Below are 23,897 nucleotides of genomic sequence, written 5' to 3'. Positions count from 1 at the left end.
GAGCTTCGAGGCTTGGGTGCGACACCCTTAAGACATAAAAGAGACGAGAGGCTAATATTAGGTGCGACTTAATCAGTTCCCTAGTTCAGAAGTCAGGACACTGATCAGGACATACCGGTAAGTCAATGGGCTGATCCCTGATCAGTGCCCTGACTACTGACGGAGCAGATTGAGGCGCATGCATTGTGAAGATCGATATCTGTAGCCTGCCTGACATGGTATTTTCACAGACGTCTCATCTCTCAGACTACAGGAGCCTATTTAAAATGGCACATGCATCCGTTATATTCTCAATATAATGAACAAAGCAATCCCTGTAAAGTGTTTAGGTTAACTATAGAAGAGACCAGGATTAGTGTGTGTCGCACTGGCATGACTCGCATCGGGGCGCGTGGCATCAGGATGGTTTTGCATTAAATTAACAGCATTTAGGAGATTATCCACTCATTTCCCCCGGCCATTATTTGAGACCGGCCATTATTTGAAGCCATCTCAAATAAAGGCCGGGGGAAATGAGTGGATAATCTCCTAAATGCCGTTAATTTAATGCAAAACCATCCTGATGCCACTCACCCCGATGCGAGTCATGCCAGTGCGACACACACTAATCCTGGTCTCTTCTATAGTTAACCTAAACACTTTACAGGGATTGCTTTGTAAATTATATTGAGAATATAACGGATTAGGGCTGGGATAAACGATTATTTTTTAAACAATTAATCTAGCGATTATTTTTCCGATGCATCGATTAATCTAACGATTCATTTTTCCTGTCCGATTCGGTTACGATTCGATTCGATTATCGATTATCTCCCCATTAATTGCCTAATAGCAATTTATACATGTTGATTTCATTATCTGAATGAAAAAACTAATTCCTTAACATTGCAATATATGTTTATTGCTCTTAAAATTCCAAAGTAAAAGACTATACAAGAACAATGCATTCAATAAAATCATAAAGTGCACGCACACACACACACACACACACACACACACACACACACACACACACACGCACACGCACACGCACACGCACACACCCTATTTTGAAGTTACTGCACTCTGCCTTTGTATTGTCTGCAAAAAATGTGGAGTCATGCCCAGGCAAAAGGCAGTAACTTCCATATTATCAATATTTGGTTGCTGATCACCATTTACAAAATCAATATAGTAACACCTGTATAAAATCTAATGATCATGGCATTTATTTTGGATGATTTACAATTAATTATAGCCATCTTCTTATTACCATCATGTGCTTTGGCTGCATTCTGATGCCATTATTAAGGACACAATACATCTTGTAAAGAGTATCTTCATTGCTGTCCAGCAAAACTTACAGGTTGATAGGTGACACTGAATTATATGAACAAGATAAGATTATGAGTAAACATTTGCATGCAAAGATATAACAAATAGAACAAATCATGTAAAAATGCATGGGATTGGAATAAGATAAATAGCAAATAGTGCCGCTGGTTAATCAAGGGTTAAGTTTGGCTATCACACTCTAATGACAGCGCTGACTGGATCGGATTGCCCATTCATAGGCTAAACAGAGAAATTATTTATTGCAATATGTTTTTAATGTTTTTATCTAGTAAAAAAAATGATACAATAGGCTACATAGCTTAATTACTTTTACATCTTTGAATGAAAATCGCCTATAGCCTAAAAGGACAACTTTTAGATTGATGTGAACGACAAGTAGGAATAATTCTCAGAATGCTTGTGGATTAAACATCCCCGATGACATTCATTGCCATGAATTTTATCGGGTTTACAAGAAAAGGTAGGATATATGGATATAATTGCGAACTGTTACTACTGATTGTATGCGTGAGCTCACGCTGTCACGGCATTCGAGTACACACACTCGTGCAGTGGGCAGCCCCAGACTGCCTGACAGCGCTGAGTGAATATTCTGCATAATGAAAACATGTATGACAGTACACAGGCCACACCGTAACTTAAACGCGGCAGACTTTAATAGTAAAACAAAGGCGGGACACCATAACTGGATGTCGGTACCGTAACTTAATTTAAACATCTGTCTTCCTGTGTGCAGAAATTTGTTTACGTAGCAGTGACAACAAAACGCACGCTTGCTCTGTGCGGCCCGCAAGCCTAGCACTTCTGAAAGTCTGAGGAGCCACTCGTGTTGCTACCATAGATATACATAATAAATAATATACTTAATTACATAATATACTTTATTATGTATATCTATGGTTGCTACTACTCTCAGGCGCCACCATCTTTATTTTGAGTCTGATGAATCAACGCGTATTTTTTGCGTTGACGTCATCCCAGCCCTATAACGGATGCATGTGCCATTTTAAATAGGAAATTCCGGGTCTCACCAGCTATCCTGAAAACTTTCTATTCAGGGGCGATAGAAAGTTTACTGACTCAGTGCATCACAGCGTGGTATGGTAACAGCACCAGCTACGACCTCAAAGCCCTGCAAAGAGTGGTGCGCTTGTCCGAGCGCATCTCAGGGTCAGCTCTCCCGTCTCTGCAGGACATCTACATCAAACGATGCAGAGGCAGAGCTACAAAAATCATCAAGGACATTAATCACCCGGCCAACCCCCACTTCACCCGGCTGCCTTCTGGTAAGCGCTTCCGTAGCCTGATGGCCAAAACTGAGAGACTCAGGAGGAGTTTCTTCCCACAGGCCATCAGACTCCTGAACGCTGTCACTTAACAACACGTGACTTCACCTCACTTCAGTATTAACAAACTCACATACTGATATTGCACTGCACTTTATTCTTGTGTTCATGTAACTACTCATTATAATGCTGTCTGCACATTACACTCCTGCACTTCTGTTATCCACGGATTTATTTTTAATCCAGTCTCCAGTTTACTTTATCTCATTTATTTTATTCCACATCTCTTATTTCTTTACTTGATTTATTCATAATTCTACATATGTATATATATATAGCACCTTATCCTATTCCTATTTTATCCTATCCCTATTTTATAATTTATTGTGCTTTTTTTGTTAATTGTTATTTGCTGTCCATGGAGCGGACCTGTCTACATTTCACTGCCGGTTGTATTCTGTATAACTGTGTATGTGACAAATAAAACTCTTGAACTTGAACTTGAACTTGATTTGAGACCGGCCTTTATTTCATCACGTGCTGACCACGCCCCCGGCCACTATCAGAGGCCCGACGTTTAATTGACTACAGGCTTCTATTTGAGGAAATACGGTATTTTTTAATTGCAAGCAAAAATAATCAGTGGTGAAAATTGTGAGTTACATGATTATGATTTCTTACGTGTCTTCCTTTTTACAGAGAAAACATCCATTGAAATTAAAGCAGTACAACGAATGCGTCTTGAAAAGAAAGAACTCATTTTTTTTAACGTAAAATAGTTAATGTACAACGCTTTGCAACCTTTTTAATTAACCACAAGAAAGCCTCTATGGAATTGTCATAAATGTCACCAGATTATTGGATGATTTCTCAAAAATTACATGGCTGTATTTTTAGTGCTAGCTGTCAAAAATAAAATAAAAATAGTTACAGAAATATTGAAATAATGTTGATCTCTGAATGTTTCCATAACCCCAAAATGCCACTATTTTCACTTTATGTTATTTTGTATATTTTTTAAATCAATGCGGTGGTTACTTTACTGTAGTAACAAAAACTAGTTTGAGACATTTTTATTTAATATCCATACTACCTTATAGGCCTATTTATCCATCAGAATAAGGCCGTTTTCACACCTACCTTGTTTGGTCCAAATCAAAATGGCAGGTGTGAAGCCTCCCTCGGACCACAGTCCGGACCAAACAGACGGAATTTGGTCTGACGTAAGGAGGTAGTCTCGGCCCGGATCAAAATTAACAAAAATTTGGTTCGTGGCTAGTGTACTTTCAGATCCATTTACAGGAAGTGCCGGTGGTTTCCGCGTACCCCAAACAACAGATGAAAATGTTCACACAACAAGGATGTTCATTTTGCGAATTTGAACTAGCCTTGAATATAGATAAGATAGTAATGCCATCGCAATAACATCATAGTGGCCACGATATGAGTCTGCACTGCAAAAAATGCTCTTCTTATGTAGTATTTTTTTCTTGTTTTCAGTCTAAATATCTAACAATTGAATGAAATCTTGTTTCTTGTTTCCGTCCCAAACAGAAATAAGATTATTTTTCTCACCCCATTGGCAGATCATTTTGCCTGTTTTAAGCAAAAACTAGGGCTGGGCGATATGTCCCCAAAAAGATCACGATATAATTTTCCATATCAGTCAATATTGATAAATATCACGATAAATGTGTTACGATTAATGTGACAGTTAACTGTGGTTTTAAACTATCCTTTATTGTCGAAATATGACAAACACTTCCCAAACAGGTGAACAATTTATTAAAACTAGGGTAGATTTTTTTGTTAAAATATTAATAGTGGTCAGCATTTTTTTTACTCTACACTATACATCAATAATATCATTACTTCGCAAACGGGCAAAAAAATTGAAATAAAAGGTCCCCTGTGCATCTCTCTCTCTCTCACACACACACACACACGCACGCACGCACGCACACACACACACACACGCACACACCTCACCGACACACACCTCACCGACAGTGGGCTGGTCGCGAGAGGAGGGAGAGAGCAGAGTTCGGTGTTTGTGGATCTCCAGTAAGGGCTGTCTAGTCTATTTTATTCATTTTAAACATCAGATGACATTATTTCTCTTTTGATGCAGGAGATGCCGAGTCATTAATACATCACCAAAGACAAACAATTATGATAGCGATCATGTATAAGTCCGATGTTTTAGTGATTATAGTTTGGTAGCGTTAGCCTGTTGTAAGTCACCCACCGCAGGTGATAAGCCGGTGTGTGAATGTAGTTAATGTAGATTTACCTGTGTTGGGCTCAATGTTATCTGGAAGAACTTAGAAGAAGCAGGATAATTTAATAATTCAGTTCCGTGTGGTGAACGTGAACCTATGATAAGCAGTCCACGCACGTTGCTCTGTTTTATGTCGGATGGGATCGCCAAAATATCTCCAAACCACTGAAGTCGAGCGAACTAACTTGTCAATGATATCTGTGTCCGCCGAGCTGGTCGTGGGCTCTGAGTTTTCTTCACTATCGCTCATTTTTATTGCTCCACGTCACTCCGATCCTCCAAGCCGGTCAGTCACTGACTGTAAACAGCAGCGCGTGCCGCACGCAGAAGCTCGTCTGCAATACGCATGCGCAGCATTACGCATAGCGCGTAAGCATTATATCGAGAATTTATCGAACTGTTATCGTTATCGTTTTATTGCCCAGCCCTAGCAAAAACTCACTTCATTTTGATTCTATTTTCAACAAAACAAGAAAAAATATCTTATGTCATTTTACTTATCTAGTAAATGTATCTTGATTTAGGAATATTTCGCTATTTTGACTGGAAACAAGAAACAAATACTAAATAAGAAGAGCACTTCTGCAGTGTATCAGAGTGGCCCTTGCATCCAAAACACTTGCAAAAAACATTTTTCACTTCACCTGTGAGTGGTCATAATGTTTTGGCTCATCAGTGTGTGAACACTGACCTGTGACACGTCATAGACGATGTCCGACGAGACTCCGGCCGCCCAGAGTTTCTGAACGACGTGAATGGCTCTGCTCACGGAGGAATGACCCACAGGAAGCACCAGAACATCACAGGAGCTCACGGGAGGCTGACACACACACACACACACACACAGACACACACACACACACACACACAGTGAGATCAAACCAATCCAGCCAATCACAGACACACCTGAAGTCTGGCATAGCACCGGCGTGACACTCACAGGCTCTTCCATATTGGCCACAGCAGAGCAAATCTTATCCAGAGCGATGCTGGCGCCGACCGCGGACGGAACCGGACCTGAAACCGTCGGTCCGTGAAACTCCATGATCTGATGAGAATTAAAAACATGCACACTTTAATGCATGAAGAATTCAATCAATCAATCACCTTTATTTATATCGCGCTTTTACAATGCCGATTGTTTCAAAGCAGCATCACAGTGTCAAACAGGACAACTGCGGTGAGAAATGCCCCTCGGGGTAACTAACAGATGGTCAGCGAGTAGATCGTTCTCTGGGATGCGTTTTCATGAAATCGAATGTAAAGAGTTTTATCTCTAAACACAGATTAGCTTATAGCGCTTGTCTACGGGGCACAGGGTCAGTGAAATTAAACCGCTAGTTAATACCACTAACAGCTCAACATAGCCTCACACTAACACGGCAGCATAATGAGGGTCCCTACAGGCAAACCAAAGCACTGAGAACTTTATAAGAGTACAAACAGTTTAATAAGAAGATACTTTATAAAGACAGAACATTACGCGTTTACAGACGGCAGCCATCTTGGAGAACAGTCTCGACGAGTCGAGTCACGAGTTATGTCTATAGCCGCGTTTCCACCGCAGGAACTTTGGGCTGGTACTCGGTGTGTTTCCACCGCAGGGTCTAGATGAAGTTCCGGGTAAATATTTCCCCCTCCAAACGGCCCTGCTCGCGAGGTAGCACTTTTTCAGAGTTCAGGAACTTTCGAGGGCGGGACTTGGGCGCTGAGCATGCTGATTGGTTTAGCTCACACAGCATTTTATTTGAAATACCCCTTTAAAAGTCGAGGTTCGTTCTGTGTTCAGTAAATATCTTGCAAGTCTTTACAAGCTTTCAGAATACGCTTGTATCAGCGCTCTTTTCCGCCTTTTTATTAATTACCCCTTCAAAAACCAAAACATAACCACAGAAGGCAGCACAGCTTGAATCTCCTCCATAATACTCGTTATTGTTGCAGACATTTGTCACGCAAAAATGATTTCTATCCATCGCTGACTGGAAGAGCAGTCCAACATCACCGGACTGATCTGCCTAATCTTCACCGTACTTTAGACCGAGGTGGAAACGCAGACAGAAGCAGGTCTAGTGGAAAAAAAGTTCCTGGTACAAATTCTTCCGGGTAATTTCGGTGGAAACGCGGCTTATAATGCCTCAGTGCTTTACCATAGAGAACGTTTTAATACTGGCCGATATAAACCGATCAGGCATAACGTTATGACTATAATTGTCCTAATATTGCGTTGTTCCTCCGACCCATCGTGGCATGGACTCCACTAGACCCCTAAAGGTGTGCTGTGGTATCTGGCACTAAGATGTTAGCAGCAGATCCTTTAAGTCCTGTAAGTTGAGAGGTGGGGCCTCCATGGATCGGTCTTGTTTGTTCAGCTCATCCCACAGATGCTCGATTGGATTGAGATCTGGGGAATCTGGAGGCCGAGTCGACGCCTCAAACTGGTCGTTGTGCTCCTCAAACCATTCCTGAAGCATTTGTGCTTTGTGTCAGGAGCATTATCCTGCTGGAAGAGCCACAGCCACCAGAATACCATTTCCATCAAAGGCTGAACATGGTCTCAGCAATGCTTAGGTAGGTGGAGCGTGTCAAAGAAACATCCACATGGATGGAGGACCCAAGGTTTCCCAGCAGAACATTGGCCAAAGCATCACACTGCCTCCGCCGGCTCGCCTTCTTCCCATAGTGCATCCTGGGGCCGTGTGTTCCTCAGGTAAGCCACACACACACACACACACACACACAGACACACCCGGCCATCCACGTGATGTAAAAGAACACGTGTTTCCTCAGACCAGGCCACCTTCTTCCATTGCTCCGTGGTCCAGTTCTGATGCTCACGTGCCACTGTTGGTGCTTTCGGCGAGGTCAGGGGTCAGAGGTCACCCTGACTGGTCCATACGCCTCAAACTGAGCTGCTCTGTGTATTCTAACAGCTTTCTATCAGAACCAGCATTAACTTCTGGAGCAGTTTGAGCTCCAGTAGCTCGTCTGTTTGATCGGACCCCACGGGCCAGCCTTCGCTCCCCACGGTCATCAATGAGCCTTGGCCGCCCATGACCCTGTGGCCGGTTCTCCACTGGTCCTTCCTTGGAGCACTTTTGATAGATACTGACCACTGCAGACCGGGAACAGCCCACAAGAGCTGCAGTTTTGGAGATGCTCTGACCCAGTCGTCTAGCCGTCACAATCTGGCCAAACTCGCTCAAATCCTTACGCTTGCCCATTTCTCCTGCTTCACACACATCAACTCTGAGGACTAAATGTTCACTTGCTGCCTAATATATCCCACCCACTAACAGGAGCCGTGATGAAGAGATCAGCAGTGTTATTCACCTAATCGGTGTATAACGTTATTATTAAAGTGTAGGGGTGTGCATTGGCACTGCCTTCACGATTCGATTCGATTACGATTCACCAGGTAACGATTCGATTCAATTCGATTCTACGATGCATTGTGATGCATCAAAATTCTACTGCACACAAAGCAAATTCTTCATCAGTCATGAGGCAATACAAGCAGATATTAAACAACAGATTGTATTGGCTGCTATGTGTCTCCTGTATCTTTGACATAAAAGTTCTTAAATAAAATAAAATGTAATTAACCCTTAAATGCATGACTGTTTCACCAAACATTCTTACATATTCAGGTCGTTAGCGACCCAGATCTATATTTAACATGGATAGACCTCTACCTGTTGTGATAATATATAAAACTCCTGATTTTAGAGTAACAGCTACAGAATAAAATAAAACCTATTTCGTTCCCTTTTGGAGCTTGGAAGGATTCAGTTTGAGCAGATGTTTAATCCCATCATCATCTGTCCTCGTCAGAGCTCGTTTACCAGTATATTCAGCATCTGCCTCATATTCGCGATCTCCAGCATATTCTCCAACTCATTTTCAATGTCTTCAAAATCAATATTTTGATCACTGACAGCTTCTTGAGCACATCCATCATCAAGAGACAGTGACACTAACATATGATTGTGTTTAGTTCTTGCTCTCTGAAGTAAATCACTGAGCCATTTCAAGTTTTGCAGATTATTATTATTGTTTCGTTTTCTGTCAGAGGTAACTATGAGTGAAACGTCACTTCATCATTGGGTATCAGACATCGCCACCTTGTGGAATAAAGGTGAATTGCGCCATATTTCGTCATTATAGATTAATTTATTATTGTGCAAAAAATATATACGTACAATCCTACACACCTCGGGTCGTTAGCGCGTTTTTAATAACCCGTCTATCGCGGTCATCTCCCTCCGCCTCAGCCATCTTCCTTGTTGTTGTTGTTATTCTCCTGGAACCGGAAGTATTTGAAACTTCACAACTTTATCGTCCGCCAGAAAATAAACAGTGACATAATCGATTATGGCACTTTGCCGCATGGATGCTGAATCGTTCATGCCCCGCATCGCGATGCATCGCCGAATCGATTATTGTTGACACCCCTATTAAAGTGTTTTCTAGCACATAGTTGACTTGTGTTACCAGGTGATCGTAGCGTCCGCCCGCAGCCAGGATATCAGGGACGGTGCGCTTCCGTTTCCTGATGAACGCCACAAACTGGAAAATGACGCCACAGTGATGCTGGACCTTATAGACCAGACCCAGATTGACCACCACCTACAACATTCAGATGAAGAGGAGAAGATGAACACTGCAAAAATACTCTTCTTACTCAGTATTTTTGTCTTGTTTCTAGTCCAAACATCTAAAAATAATCTTGTTTTCTGTTCGAATATTTTTCTCACTCCATTGGCAGATTATTTATCTTATTTTAAGCAAAAACTCTCTTCATTTTGAGTTATTTTTCCCAAAACAAGACAATAATTTTTGCTTGTCTAGTAAACACTTCTTGTTGTAAGAAGTTTTAGATGTTTGGACTAGAAACAAGACAAAAATACTGAGTAAGAAGAGCATCACACTCATGTCCAATCAGCCGAGAGCGTCACACCTGCAGTTTAACAGCCAGTTTCTTCAGGAGGCTGATGACCTCCTCCAGATCCTTCTGGCCTTGTTTGGCCATCTGAGCGACGGCTGAGCTCTTCTGTTTGGTGAGCGCGTTAAAGAGAGGAAGAAGCTCCTGCAAACTGCCCTTCTGCTCGATGAACTTATACAGCGTCTGCAACTGACAGAGACGTTTGCAGCTTTATTTGAGCTCCATAACACATCAAGTCTTCTCATTATTATTATTATTAATGATAATAACTAGAATGTACATTTCATGAAGAAAATGTGAGTGGTGCTTGCAGTGACAAAACTCGGGGCCCATGTCGAGCCTGTGCAAGAGTCCATGTCGGAATAATATTATATTACAGTATATCATATCATATTACATGACTTATGACATTATTATATTATATGACATCATAGTACATTACATTTAAATAAATCATAAGCAATGTAGAAAATTATTAAATTATTAAATTTTCACAGCCGTGAACTAAATCATATGGGCCTATATTATAACAGTTTTATTATTATATTATATACAATACAGAATTAAATCATTAAACACAATTGTTTGTATGACAGTTAATCTCCAGCACAAAATGCATGATTGAGGCAGATATAAAATAAAATAATTAATTATGCCTTGTTATGCACCTTACAATGTATTTTATGATCTCATGAATAATTGTCATAAATATATAATATCATAGCGTAACAAGAAATCTGTGAATATTAAAATGCACTTGTGAATATTTATGAAAAGACAATGTATGAATATATTTTTAATGCATACTTGAAGTATGGCTAGGGTACTTGGTTGGTTGCTAGGGTGGTTTTATGCAGATGCTAGGATACTCGGGTAGTTGCTAGGGTGTTGCTATGTGGTTGCTAGGGTACTTGGGGTGGTTGCTATGCAGTTCTGAGTGGCTTCTACATGGTTAATAAGATGTTCTGTGTAGTGCTGGGCGGTATATCGGTTCATACTGAATACCGGTATTTATTTTTGTTATGATATGAATTTTGATGATGCCGCAAAACCGGTATATATGTCGCTTATCACAGAAAGACTAGCATGTTTAATTTTTTTTGCGGTCCTTCATGACGGGTTCTGTCACGTGTGACGCTGACCAATCGGAGCACAGACAGTTTTCGTACACAGCTTTGAAACACGGCGAAACGCATGAGAGATGACGGAGCGGCTAACTTTAGGTGGAATTATAAAACGGAGGAAAGGTTCGTGGAGTTGTGGCAACAGTACTCCTGCCTGTACGGTGTGTCATCGACGGACTACCACGACCAAATAAGAAACACGCTGGCGAACGAGAGCCGAAGCCCTTCAGGAACCCGGCGAGTAACGTTACTGGAATCTAAGCTTAAAAGATGTTTTACAAATATGTTGTGGTGGCAAGCTTTAACTTCTGGCTAATAACTAGATATTTAATATAAAAAGAACAATATTTCACCTCAAGTTCTCTTTGGAATGATTGACAGCCCATAATGTCCTCTTCCAGGAAGCCAGGAACAGGTTCTCTGTTGGGTTTTATTTCTATTTTTGCGCTTTTCTAAACATAAAACAGCCAAAACACGCTGCTTCAGACATCGTTTGTTTACGCTCTTGTTTCTGAAAGTCGATGGCATCCAGTGCCGGCCCGTGAGGTTGTGGGACCCTAGGCAAGATCATAAAATTGGCCCCATTGTATGGCGTTATTTCCCTGCTCGTGTGCGAGAACTCTGCGTGCGCTCTCAGATACGCTGCTCTTGTTAGAATTTTCTCTGGGCTCACTCAGAGAATATGCCTGCACTTAAAACGTGTCCAGTGCAATCGCGAATCTCTCCTCTTCGCTTCAACTAAGCGTGTATGTGCACCGACTGTCTTCTGTGCGCTCGCAAGAAGAGAAATACTCTTCTTTACGGTTTCGTTCTCTTTGCTCTTGGCATAAACGCCGTCGAAACGGCAACAACCAATCAGAAATAGGCTTCAACGACTGACCAATGAAAACGCAACATAGTACAATAATGCACTCTCGACGGGGCCCCCCAAGATGATTGGTCGAGTAGCAACATGTAGTCTGACATGTTTCTAGTCCAGGACACGACAAGATTTTAGGAGAAAAATCGCCTAATCTGACACAGTAGCCCCGTTTCCACCAAAATTACCCGGAACAATTTGTACCAGGAACTTTTTTACAGGAACTTTTCTCCCCCCCAGACCTGCAGCTGTCTGCGTTTCCACCGCGATCTAAAGTTCCGAGAAGATTAGGCAGATTAGTCTGGTGATGTAGGACTGCGCACAACTGCTCCTCCAAGTCAGAGACGGACAGTAATCATTTTTGTGTGCATCGATTGAAAGATTTAGTGGACTGTTTACATGAGACGTTATCTAAACCGATCTGGTGTTTATGTAACAGAGGCCAGCTAGTAGAAGTTACTGTGAGAGTAAACCTCACTCCTCTGACCTCAAGAGAAGCTCTAACGACTGACGTTAGAGGTTGTGGCCTTTAGCCTCCTTGTTAGAGCGTCCGACTCTCATGCCGGCGGACCCGGGTTCGAGTCAGAAGGGGTTACATTTACATGTGATGACTTTCAATCGCAATCATTTTGTCACATGCAGTTTGTCTGCCGCATCAAAAATGTCGCCGCTGTTTTCTCCAGCAGCTGAATGTGTTAACTGTAGCCATAGCAACTCTTACCGGCCACCAGGACTAATACAATATTAAATAATAAGCTATTTATTTGTTGTAAAGTGTAATAATCATCTCAGAAAATTCTTCTGTCAGGCGCAGTTAAAGTAAAAACTGCCCGGGGCAATATACGCTGTGTCTTTACTCCAACATTATCTTCATAACTTACCAAATAAAAAGTTTACCCCTCAGAAAAATGAGCTTTCCTCTCTTGTCAACATGAGCGCGGCGCGCGCTGTCACGTCATGTAAGGACGCACACTTATAGTAATCGGTCAGGTCGTTTACATGGTGAAAAAAAATTAGTAACGAGTACGGAAGAGATTCAAGCTGTGCTGCTTTTGCTGGTTATGTATCGGTTTACTAAAGATGAAATTAACAACGACAGAAAAGAGCACTAATATGCAGATTCAGCAGCATATTCAGAAAGCTTGTAAAGCTAGATTTAAAATGACAATGTATATTATTATCAGCTATTACAGACACTGAATGTGAGTTGGCTGAGACGAACGCGTACCATCAGACAGAGAGCAAGACTGATATTTACCGAACGCAGAACGAACCTCGCAAAAGACTTTTAAAAATGCCGGTTGAAATAAAAGCCTGCGTGAGCTAAACCAATCAGCATGCTCAGCGCCCAAGTCCCGCCCTCGAAAGTTCCTGAACTTTGAAAAAGTACTACCTCGCGAGCAGGGCCGTTTGGAGGGGGAAATATTTACCCGGAACTTCATTTAGACCCTGGTTCCTGCGGTCTAAACACACCGAGGACACCCACAGTTCCTGGGTAAAGTTCCTGCGGTGGAAACGGGGCTAGTGACTATCGTAACAGACAAAAATATCTTGTAGTCTAAACCAGGCATGTCGCTTAAACAACGCTCGGAACGCGGCGCAGTGTGACTATTAATTCGCCATCATACATTATTTCCTACGTTATCCACTTATATTGTTCACTTGAAGGAGTGAATGAAAACGAGTGTGTGAAGTCGGACAGCCGTTGTGTGTGGATATGTACACTCGTTATTGCAGTGCAATGTGAGACTGAATGAGTGCACTCAATAACGTCCACTGTGGTTTCGGACACCACTACAAATGGCTGTCCCCTAAAATAATGCCCTGTTTGAGGGTCTAGGGGACGATTTCGGATTCAGCCCTTGATATCTGCAGAGAATTCAAACTTCACGCAGCGCCCGCATGAGAGCGATTTCTGTGCGGAGAGCCACGATGAGATTAACAACGCTCACCACATGGGTCATACAGATCAGATTCAGAGCGGAGCGAGTGTGTTTGAGTTTTTTATGGACCTATTTCATATACTCCAGTCCTCTAAACATGAACTAGCAGTGTGTATGCGCACACATTTCATCACGTCTTCAAATTAAATGTACTCAAAGGACACTGATAAAATTGTACGTCTGAAAAACAACGTGTGTCGTTTGTCCGGAGACTGTAGTGCTCTTAAATGTATTTAAGATATCATTAGACCTTTTAAATGTTCTTCTGCGTTTCTCCGTCGTTTTGGCCGTTTGTTGTTATATAGGGTTAGATTTTTAAAATCCTTATGGTGCCCTCAACTGTTTTTTTCTCTCCATCATATTTTAATCTATTTTTGGTTTTATTGGTTTTCTCCCCACAGTTTCATTTTGTGGGGTTTTGCAAACTCTGTATTAACTCTAGTGTGACATTTTTCTACAATATTCACTCATCATGACAGTAAAATAGGACCTTCTAGTCAATCTACTGCAGTATTTCCTCTCTAAATCAGTAGAAAATGTGGATAACACCCGGTCACGCATAGGGGAAAAAACTGTCATAAACCGCAAAACCGATATATTTTAGAAAAATACTGTGATATAAATATTTGGTCATACTGCCCAGCACTAGTTCTGCGGTTGCTTGGATATTCTAGGTGGTTGCTAGGGTGTTGCTAGGGTATTCTATGGTGTTGCTAGGTGGTTCCTAGCTATAGGTTAGTTGAAGTAAACATCATTTTGCATTAATGGATGAGCGTTTGCCTCTGTGAGCCTTCAGAGAGTCACGTGACTTACGCTGTTGCTGGACAAGGACAGGTTACAGAATTTGGCTTCCACTTCACGCTTAGTCAGTTTTTCACTCTGTGTGTGGAGGAGAGAGAGAGAGAGAGAGAGAGAGAGAGAGAGAGAGAGAGAGAGAGAGAGAGAGAGAGAGAGAGAGAGAGAGAGAAATATACTGCAGGTTACATAACTCATGTGAACCCGCTGAACCTGTAGGAATAAGACACGCACACACACACACACACACACACACACACACACACACACACACACACACGACGCAGAGCAATAACACACACGTCATCATTTCGGTTCTGTCCACACAGCTCTGCTTTTAAAGCATGATCATATTCCATCCTCTCCCGCTTCCTTCTATATATAAACAAATTCGGCTTCATGAGGATCTTTCACAGGTGATTCGTTTACAGCGTTTCCCATTAATTACTCAAACGTTCAGTGTCTCTAAAGTTTCACACAAACTGACGTTTTCTCACCAAAATAAAAGCAAAAGGCTTAAAAGGATCAGTTCCCTTCAGAATGAAACTCTGATCATTTTCCCAGATCCCAGATGATCATGTCATTCTTTCTTCAGTCGGAGAGAAATGAAGTTTTTTGAGGAAAACATTCCAGGATTTTTCTCCTCATAATGGACTTCAATGGGAACCAACGGCTGAAGGTCCAAATCAATGCAGTTTCAGAGGAATAGAGTCAAGGTACATCATCCATAATGGAGGTTTTAGTGCGTTCACTTTGCTCTCGGAGTTCACTGGATTAACCCAGAGGCCAGAATCCTGTGGGAAACACTGCTGTCGCGTGTGTGTGTATGTGTGTGTGTGTGTGTGTGTGTGTGCGTGTGTGTGTGAAAGAGAGAGAGAGAGACTGTGTTTGTTTGTGTGTGTGTGTGTGTGTGTGTGTGTGTGTGTGTGTGTGTGTGTGTGTGTGTGTTGGGTAGGTTTAGGGTCAGTGTAAGGGGATAGAAAATACGGTTTGTACAGTATAAAAACCATTACGCCTATGGAGAGTCCCCACAATTCACAAAAACAAATGTATGTGTGTGCGTGTGTGTGTGTTTGTGTGTGTGTGTTTGTGTGTGAGAGTGAGTGTTTGTGTGAGAGAGAGAGAAAGTGAGAGTGTGTGAGTGTGTGTGTGTGTGTGTGTGTGTGTGTGTGTGTGTGTGTGTGTGTGTGTGTGTGTGTGTGTGTGTGTGAGAGAGTGAGTGAGTGAGAGTGTGTGTGTGTGTGTTTGTGTGTGAGAGTGAGTGAGTGAGAGTGTGTGTGTGTGTTTGTGTGTGAGAGTGAGTGTTTGTGTGAGAGAGAGAGAAAGTGAGAGTGTGTGAGTGTGTGTGTGTGTGTGTGTGTGTGTGTGTGTGTGAGAGAGTGAGTGAGTGAGAGTGTGTGTGTGTGTTTGTGTGTGAGAGTGAGTGTTTGTGTGAGAGAGAGAGAAAGTGAGAGTGTGTGAGTGTGTGTGTGTGTGTGTGTGTGTGTGTGTGTGTGTGTGTGTGTGTGTGTGTGTGTGTGTGTGTGTGTGTGTGTGAGAGAGAGAGTGAGTGAGAGTGTGTGTGTGTGTGTGTGTCTCACCATGGCGTCACACAGTATGTTGGAGGCCTGAGTGAGTTTGTCCTCAGGAACGCCACTGTGAAGCAGAATGGCCTTCAGCAGACTCGTGTGGTTCAGGTGGATGGTGTAGTTCCTGTCCTGAAACCAGAGAGAGAGACACACACACACACACACACACACACACACACACACACGAGAAACACTGCTCATGATGTTTTTATTCCCTTTCTGGACATGGACAGTATAGTGTGCATACACTTGCATACGCTCTCGGACTAAATATAAAATATCTTAAACTGTGTGTGAAGATGAGCGGAGGTCTTACGGGTGTGAAGCGACATTAGGGAGAGGAGTTAATGACAGACATTTCATTTCTGGCTGAACTAACCCTTTAATCGCACATCAAATTGGGCTTAGAAATGACCCACAGAAGTGTGTAAGCTGTACCTGAAGCGCGCTGAACTCCTGTATGACCTCAGAGACGGCATAAATGGCCTCTGCGTCCGGCATCAGACTATTGCTGATGGGAATAATGATATCAAACGCACACTCCAGCAGCTCTCTGGGATGAGCCCGGTCCAGCTTCCTCGGCCTATACACACGCTCAATACTGTACCTGAGAGACACACACACCAGCATCATATCATCACTGTACTATTACCTCCAGCCGAAACCTTCACCAGCGGTCAAGAGTCTAAATATACAAATATAATGAATGAGGTCTTATTTAATTCTATAAACTATAATACTGATCTGCCAACATTGTCTCTCTATGATAAATTAAAATAAGCTGATAACATCACTGTTTACTCCAGAACGACTGTACAGCCAAATCTAATTCTGCTGCAGTATTGTCCTGTTTAACACTGAAGCTGCTCTGACACAATCGGCGCTGGAGAAGAGCGATAGAAATAAAGCTGATTGATTGAAGAGTCTCTTCTGCTCAGCAAGGCTTCGTTTATTTGATCAAAAATACTGTAAACAGTGAATATACACCGATCCGGCATAACATTATGACCGGTGAATAACACTGCTGATCTCTTCCTCACGGCTCCTGTTAGTGGGTGGGATATATTAGGCAGCAAGTGAACATTTTGTCCTCAGAGTTGATGTGTGTGAAGCAGGAGAAATGGGCAAGCGTAAGGATTTGAGCGAGTTTGGCCAGATTGTGACGGCTAGATGACTGGGTCAGAGCATCTCCAAAACTGCAGCTCTTGTGGGCTGTTCCCGGTCTGCAGTGGTCAGTATCTATCAAAAGTGCTCCAAGGAAGGACCAGTGGAGAACCGGCCACAGGGTCATGGGCGGCCAAGGCTCATTGATGACCGTGGGGAGCGAAGGCTGGCCCGTGGGGTCCGATCAAACAGACGAGCTACTGGAGCTCAAACTGCTCCAGAAGTTAATGCTGGTTCTGATAGAAAGCTGTCAGAATACACAGAGCATCTCAGTTTGAGGCGTATGGACCAGTCAGGGTGACCTCTGACCCCTGACCCCGCCGAAAGCACCAACAGTGGCACGTGAGCATCAGAACTGGACCACGGAGCAATGGAAGAAGGTGGCCTGGTCTGAGGAAACACGTGTTCTTTTACATCACGTGGATGGCCGGGTGTGTGTGTGTGTGTGTGGCTTACCTGGGGAACACATGGCCCCAGGATGCACTATGGGAAGAAGGCGAGCCGGCGGAGGCAGTGTGATGCTTTGGCCAATGTTCTGCTGGGAAACCTTGGGTCCTCCATCCATGTGGATGTTACTTTGACACGCTCCACCTACCTAAGCATTGCTGAGACCATGTTCAGCCTTTGATGGAAACGGTATTCTGGTGGCTGTGGCTCTTCCAGCAGGATAATGCTCCTGACACAAAGCACAAATGCTTCAGGAATGGTTTGAGGAGCACAACGACCAGTTTGAGGCGTCGACTCGGCCTCCAGATTCCCCAGATCTCAATCCAATCGAGCATCTGTGGGATGAGCTGAACAAACAAGACCGATCCACCTCACAACTTACAGGACTTAAAGGATCTGCTGCTAACATCTTGGTGCCAGATACCACATAACAGTCCATGCCTCGACGGTTGACCAACACAATATTATGTTCATAATGTCAGATAATGTTATGCCTGATCAGTGTGTAGTGAAGTGTAATTTATTCCTGTGCTCAAAGCTGAATGTGTTGATGATCAGATCAGATCTGAGAATGATTAGTGAAGGATCATGGGACACTGAAGACTGGAGTAATGATCTATCTAACTATCTAACAATAATAATAATAATAGATTGTCTTTATACTGCACTTTTCATTCCGAAGAATCTCAAAGTGCAACAATGGAAAAGGGAAAAAATAACTAACAAATGAATAACAAGTAAAAAATATAGAATAATACAAACAATCAACCAACAACACATAACAGTTAAAAGCTTTTCTAAAAAGAAAAAGATCAAAATATCATAGCTACTGAGTTCCTCTGTTAAGTGTTGGATGGTTATTCACCTTTTGAGATGGGAAATGTTGTTTCTGGCCACAAATCTAGCAAACGCCAGCTGACGAGAGAGAGAAAAACATTAATGAAGCATTTTTATGCATATTACTGCCATATTGTGCATTGGTTTGTCAGGCCTGATGCTCACTCTCAGGTCATACGGCAGAGACACCAGCATGCCACTGTGGTCCATAAAGCAGGCCGTCTCACACCCGTCATACAGACGTCTGTTCCTGGGCAAGAGCAGCGGCGTCTGCAGCCGCACCGCACCTGAGGACAGATCGATGAACACAATCAAACGACTCTTCAAATGATTCATTTGAGTCATTACTCAATGATAATGAACTTTGTAGTGTAGTAGCCAAATACTGTAACCGAAGCCAAACGTTACCAGTGTTTTTGAGTCACTACCAACATGATTCAGTTTAATACATCGGATCTTTCAGACAATTCATTTCAATGAACAGTTCAAAAGACTCACCAAATGATTCATCTGATTCGTTTATCAATGGGTGCGTTTACATGCACGTTCTTAAAGGGATAGTTCACTTTAAAATGAAAACTCTGTCATCCTTTACTCATCCTCAAGTTGTTTCAAACCTGTGTGAGTTTCTTTCTTCAGCTGAACACGAGGGAAGATATTCTGAAGAATGTCAGTAACCAATCAGTTAACTGGAGCCATTGACTGCCACAGTATCTTTCTTTCCTACTATAGCAGTCAATGGCTCCGGTTAACTGTTTGGTTACTGACATTCTTCAGAATATCTTCCCTCGTGTTCAGCTGAAGAAAGAAACTCACACAGGTTTGAAACAACTTGAGGATGAGTAAAGGATGACAGAGTTATCATTTTAAAGTGAACTATCCCTTTAAGCCGATTATTCCTAATAAGCCGACAATGATCATGGTCATGAAACCGCGGTAACCCGTTCGGAGTAAGCTCATAAACGACGTGAGCATAAACCGGTCGACTCAGGGAGTTTTTAGCCTCTTACCCTGATTTTGCGCGGCATGTAAACGCATAAACCTGCTTTCTGTCGGCTTATTGAAGAGCGCTTGTGTGATAGGGGACTAAGGCCCCGTTCACACTGCAGGCAAAAGTGGGCCAAATCTGATTTTTTTGGGGTCAAGTGACCAGGTCAGACTTCTTCAGAGGTAGTGTGAACACTAGCCCAGATCGGATTTTTTCCAAAGTGGCTGCAGTGTGAACAACCGAGGCGGATTTGATGTGACTTTTACGTCAATCTATGTCGACATTTGTCACAATTATGCACCAACGAGTTAGCCCTAGACACAACAGACACAGACAATAACATTAAAAACTTGACTAGATATGGAGAACAGCGATGGAGCGAGTCAGTGGAGGGAGAGTGAGGTGTTAGACCTGATTAGTATATGGGGAGATACTTCAGTTAAAGCTACGCTAGCAGGATCCTACTGTAACCGCTCCGTTTGAAAAAAAATAGCGCACGAAATGGAAGAACAGGGACACAGAAAAACGTGGCTTCAGTGCCAAAGGAATGTGAAAAAAGGCCAAAATAACCAATTTTGCTCTCTTTCTTTTCATTCTTCTCCTCTTCAGCACATGCTCATTAATGTTATGGCTTCCATTACACAAACATTTTTGCTTACTTCCTCTATAACCTCCCGAGCTTTAGTGCAGCAGCGCGCCGCGTCTGATGATATTGTTCTTCTGCACACACGGGTTAGTTTGAAACCTCAAACAGTTCACACTGGAATCAGATATAGGCCACATTTTAAAAGGTAATGTGAACAGCCGAACAAAAAATCAGATCTGAGCAAAAAATCTGAATTGAGCATTAAGACTTGCGGTGTGAATGGGGCCAAAAACGCACATTTAGAGCAGATTTAAACGCATCCAGAGCGAGCGAGCGAGCGTTTTGCATGAAATAAGGACATATATGACAAACGCAGACTCTTAAGACCCAGAACATTGTAAAGATGTGTTCTCATCTCAGACTGTAGAAGAGGTTCAGTCAGAACGCTGCATGAGGGATAATATGAGCCGTGAATCTCCCGCTGACACGCTTTAACATCACAACTGACGGAACATTTGAAGAACTCAGAGTCTGATACGGACATTATTATTTTTGACGTCACTACAAGGAAATAACCCGGTTTGTTAATAAAGTCATGTAAACTCGGTTTACTTGCATTGTCAGTTTACTGGTTTGCGTGTAAACGGGGAAAACTGGTTATTTCAATAAGCTGATTTTTTGAGTTATCAGTTTAATGGTGTGCATGTAAACGCACCCACTGATAATGAACTTCGTAGTGTAGTAGCCGAATACTGTACCCAGCCAAACGTTACCAGTGTTGTTGAGTCACTACCAACATGATTCAGTTTAGCACATTGGATCTTTCAGATAATTCATTTCAATGAACCAGTTTAAAAGACTCATGAAATGACTCATATTATTCATTATTCAATAGTGTTCCCATAAGACATATTTTGTAGTGTAGTAGCCGAATACTGTAACCAGCCAAACGTTACCAGTGTTGTTCAGTCACTACCAACATGATTCAGTTTAGCACATCGGATCTTTCAGACAATTCATTTCAGTGAACAGTTCAAAAGACTGTTAATGATTCTCATCCAATGACTCATTTGATTCATTACTCAAAAGTGTTCCCATAAGTCCATATATTGGTGCATTTTTTTGCAAAAGTATTTGGCTACTAAGCTACAGTGTTTTTAATTAACTAACCACAGGATTTAGTTTAGCAAATTGTATCATTCAGAAAGTACATTTTAATGAACCAGTTCAAAACACTCAAATGATTCATTTGATTCATTATTCAATAGTGTGTCCAGAAGTCCATATTTTGTACGGTAGTAGCCAACTATGCAAACTTAATTTAACGATGTTGTATGTTGGTTAACCAACAAAGTGATTCAATTTAGCCAATTGGATAATTCAGGAAAAAAAGCGATTCATCGATTCATTTGATTCATCAGATCAAGTCATATTTTGTAGCATTGTAGCCAAATACTGTACTTTTGCAAACTGTTACCAGTGTTGTTGGTTAATTAACACAATTATTTAGTTTAATACATTCTAGAAAATTCGTTTCATTGAACCAGTTCAAAAAGACTCATCAAATGATTCATTTGATTCATTACTCAATAATGTTCCCAAAGGTCCATATTTTGGTAATCATTATTCAATGTTCACAGAAGTCCACACTGTGTAGAGTAGTAGCCGAATACTACACTTCTGCAAACTTTTACCAGTGTTGTTGGTTAACTAACATGATTCTGTTTAGCAAACTGGATCATTAGAAAACAAAAAATGATTCAGCGATTCATTTGATTCACTCAGAAGACCGGTTCATGTAATTTCCAGCCAAATATTTAATTAAAAACTGTTGTTGTTTTGTTTTATTTATTAGATTTAGTGTGAATGTGTGTCAACACATTAAATGAGATCCACACGGTTTGTGTCTTTCTTTAAAGTGTGTACTGTCTCTTTAAATAAGTCCAAAGGCGAGTTTGACTGCAGTTTAACGAGTTCACATTAAGAGTAGCTTTTTCCACCTCACATTTCTGCCTTTACATCGTTACGCAATCCGAAAAAACAAACAAAATATGCGGCAAATGCGGCTGGTCTTCCCAGGATATTAGAGAACATATCTTCCCTTCAGCGCCGCAGTACACCAGCGTTATAATCCACCATAAACACAAACAATACCAGACATGTTTCCCTCTGACATTTATTGAGCTCATAAACGCGTGCGTCACGGCTGCATTTCATGCCCTTTGACCCCTGAGCGTCACGTGAGCTGCGCTTCAGGACAATAAACCCACGAACTCTGACCTCTGAGGTTAAGATGAGCGATGATCAGCACATCATAACTGGTTATGAAAGCAGCGAGACACAAGAGGCTGTGCTCTACTGGTAACATTAATAATACTTCAACAATTAAATTATAATATAATATAACTAAAATAACAATATAAATTATTTAATTCATATACTTATATAATACTTATTCAATTAATTTAGAATATATTATAATAACTTAATAGAATAAATATAATTAATATAATATAATACATATAATATAATTTACTGTTAAAATTATTAATACTTGTCCAATTACTTTATAATATAATTAATTAATATAAAAATATAATTTAAATAATATAATATAATTAATGTAACAATATAATAAATATAATAAAATGTATATAATTTACTGTTATAATGAATTATACTTGTACAATTAATTTATAATCTAATATATAATCTAAACTAAAATAATTAATTTATAATGTTATATTAAAGGTCTGTATGATTTTAATATTGTGAAAGTTAATAATAATAATAACAATAATACTACAATAGGCCCCGGGATGTTTTAATGCTGTAAAAATTAAAATTGTTTGTAAAATGATGTTTTATATAATGAATATAATATAAGTAATATATTATAATTATATATATATATGTTATAAAATTTATAAAAATAGACTGATATAAATGATGCTGTGAAAATGTATAATATAATATAATTAATACAATATAATATAATATAATATAATATAATATAATATAATATAATATAATATAATATAATATAATATAATATAATATAATATAATATAATATATAGCAGAGTTTAGGGATCAGTCTGAAGGCAGAGAAAGGGGACCGTGTGTGTGTGTGTGTGTGTGTGTGTGTGTGTGTGTGTGTGTATGTGTGTGTGTGGGCATGTTTTTGTGACATATGAGGACACAAGTGTGTGTAATGCCATGGGTATGACACAGGTATTACAGGAGAGGGTGAAATATGAGGACATTACCCATGGCCCCACTTTACAAAAGGCTTATAAATCACACAGGAGGAGTTTTTATGAGAAAGGAAAAATGCAGAATGTTTCCTGTGATGGGTAGGTTTAGGGGCAGTGTGTGTGTGTGTGTGTGTGTGTGTGTGTGTGTGTGTGTGTGTGTGTGTGTGTGCGCGTGTAACACTCACCATGACGTCTGAATATCCTAGTGACGGTCTCATACACGTACTGCTGGAGTTTAGCAGTGCTGAAGTGAAAACTGCCCTGCACACACACACACACACACACACACACACACACACACACACACACACACACAGAATGATGATTATCCAGACACGGACTGATGAATGACAGCACAGCGCCGCCTGCTGGTGAGGACAAAGTCTGCATCTACAACCTCAACACTTTAACGGATTATATCAGAGTTTATTATATCAGAGTTTATTATATCAGAGTTTTGTGCACAATAACTATTCTCGTGGCGTT

General features: G+C 41.1%; 1 protein-coding gene across 2 annotated transcripts in view; it reads right to left on the bottom strand.

Annotated features, from left to right (window-relative positions):
• The window catches only part of eif2ak4 (eukaryotic translation initiation factor 2 alpha kinase 4), a 118,074-nt gene that overhangs the window by 65,413 nt on the left and 28,764 nt on the right, over positions 1–23,897 (bottom strand). For both annotated transcript variants that reach the window (XM_067454844.1, XM_067454845.1), the window contains exons 22-31: positions 23,597–23,672; positions 18,747–18,868; positions 18,610–18,659; positions 16,572–16,740; positions 16,146–16,262; positions 14,584–14,649; positions 9,860–10,033; positions 9,394–9,528; positions 5,843–5,950; positions 5,594–5,722 (exon numbers count right to left, since the gene is read on the bottom strand). In XM_067454844.1, the coding sequence (XP_067310945.1) occupies positions 5,594–5,722; positions 5,843–5,950; positions 9,394–9,528; positions 9,860–10,033; positions 14,584–14,649; positions 16,146–16,262; positions 16,572–16,740; positions 18,610–18,659; positions 18,747–18,868; positions 23,597–23,672 (1,146 nt within the window). The remainder of the gene's footprint in view (positions 1–5,593; positions 5,723–5,842; positions 5,951–9,393; positions 9,529–9,859; positions 10,034–14,583; positions 14,650–16,145; positions 16,263–16,571; positions 16,741–18,609; positions 18,660–18,746; positions 18,869–23,596; positions 23,673–23,897) is intronic.

The sequence above is a fragment of the Pseudorasbora parva genome, chromosome 10 (assembly GCF_024679245.1).
Source record: "Pseudorasbora parva isolate DD20220531a chromosome 10, ASM2467924v1, whole genome shotgun sequence".
Taxonomy (NCBI): Eukaryota; Metazoa; Chordata; class Actinopteri; order Cypriniformes; family Gobionidae; genus Pseudorasbora; species Pseudorasbora parva.
The sequence above is the reverse complement of the archived record's forward strand: the minus strand, read 5'-3'. Positions and strand labels throughout refer to the sequence as shown.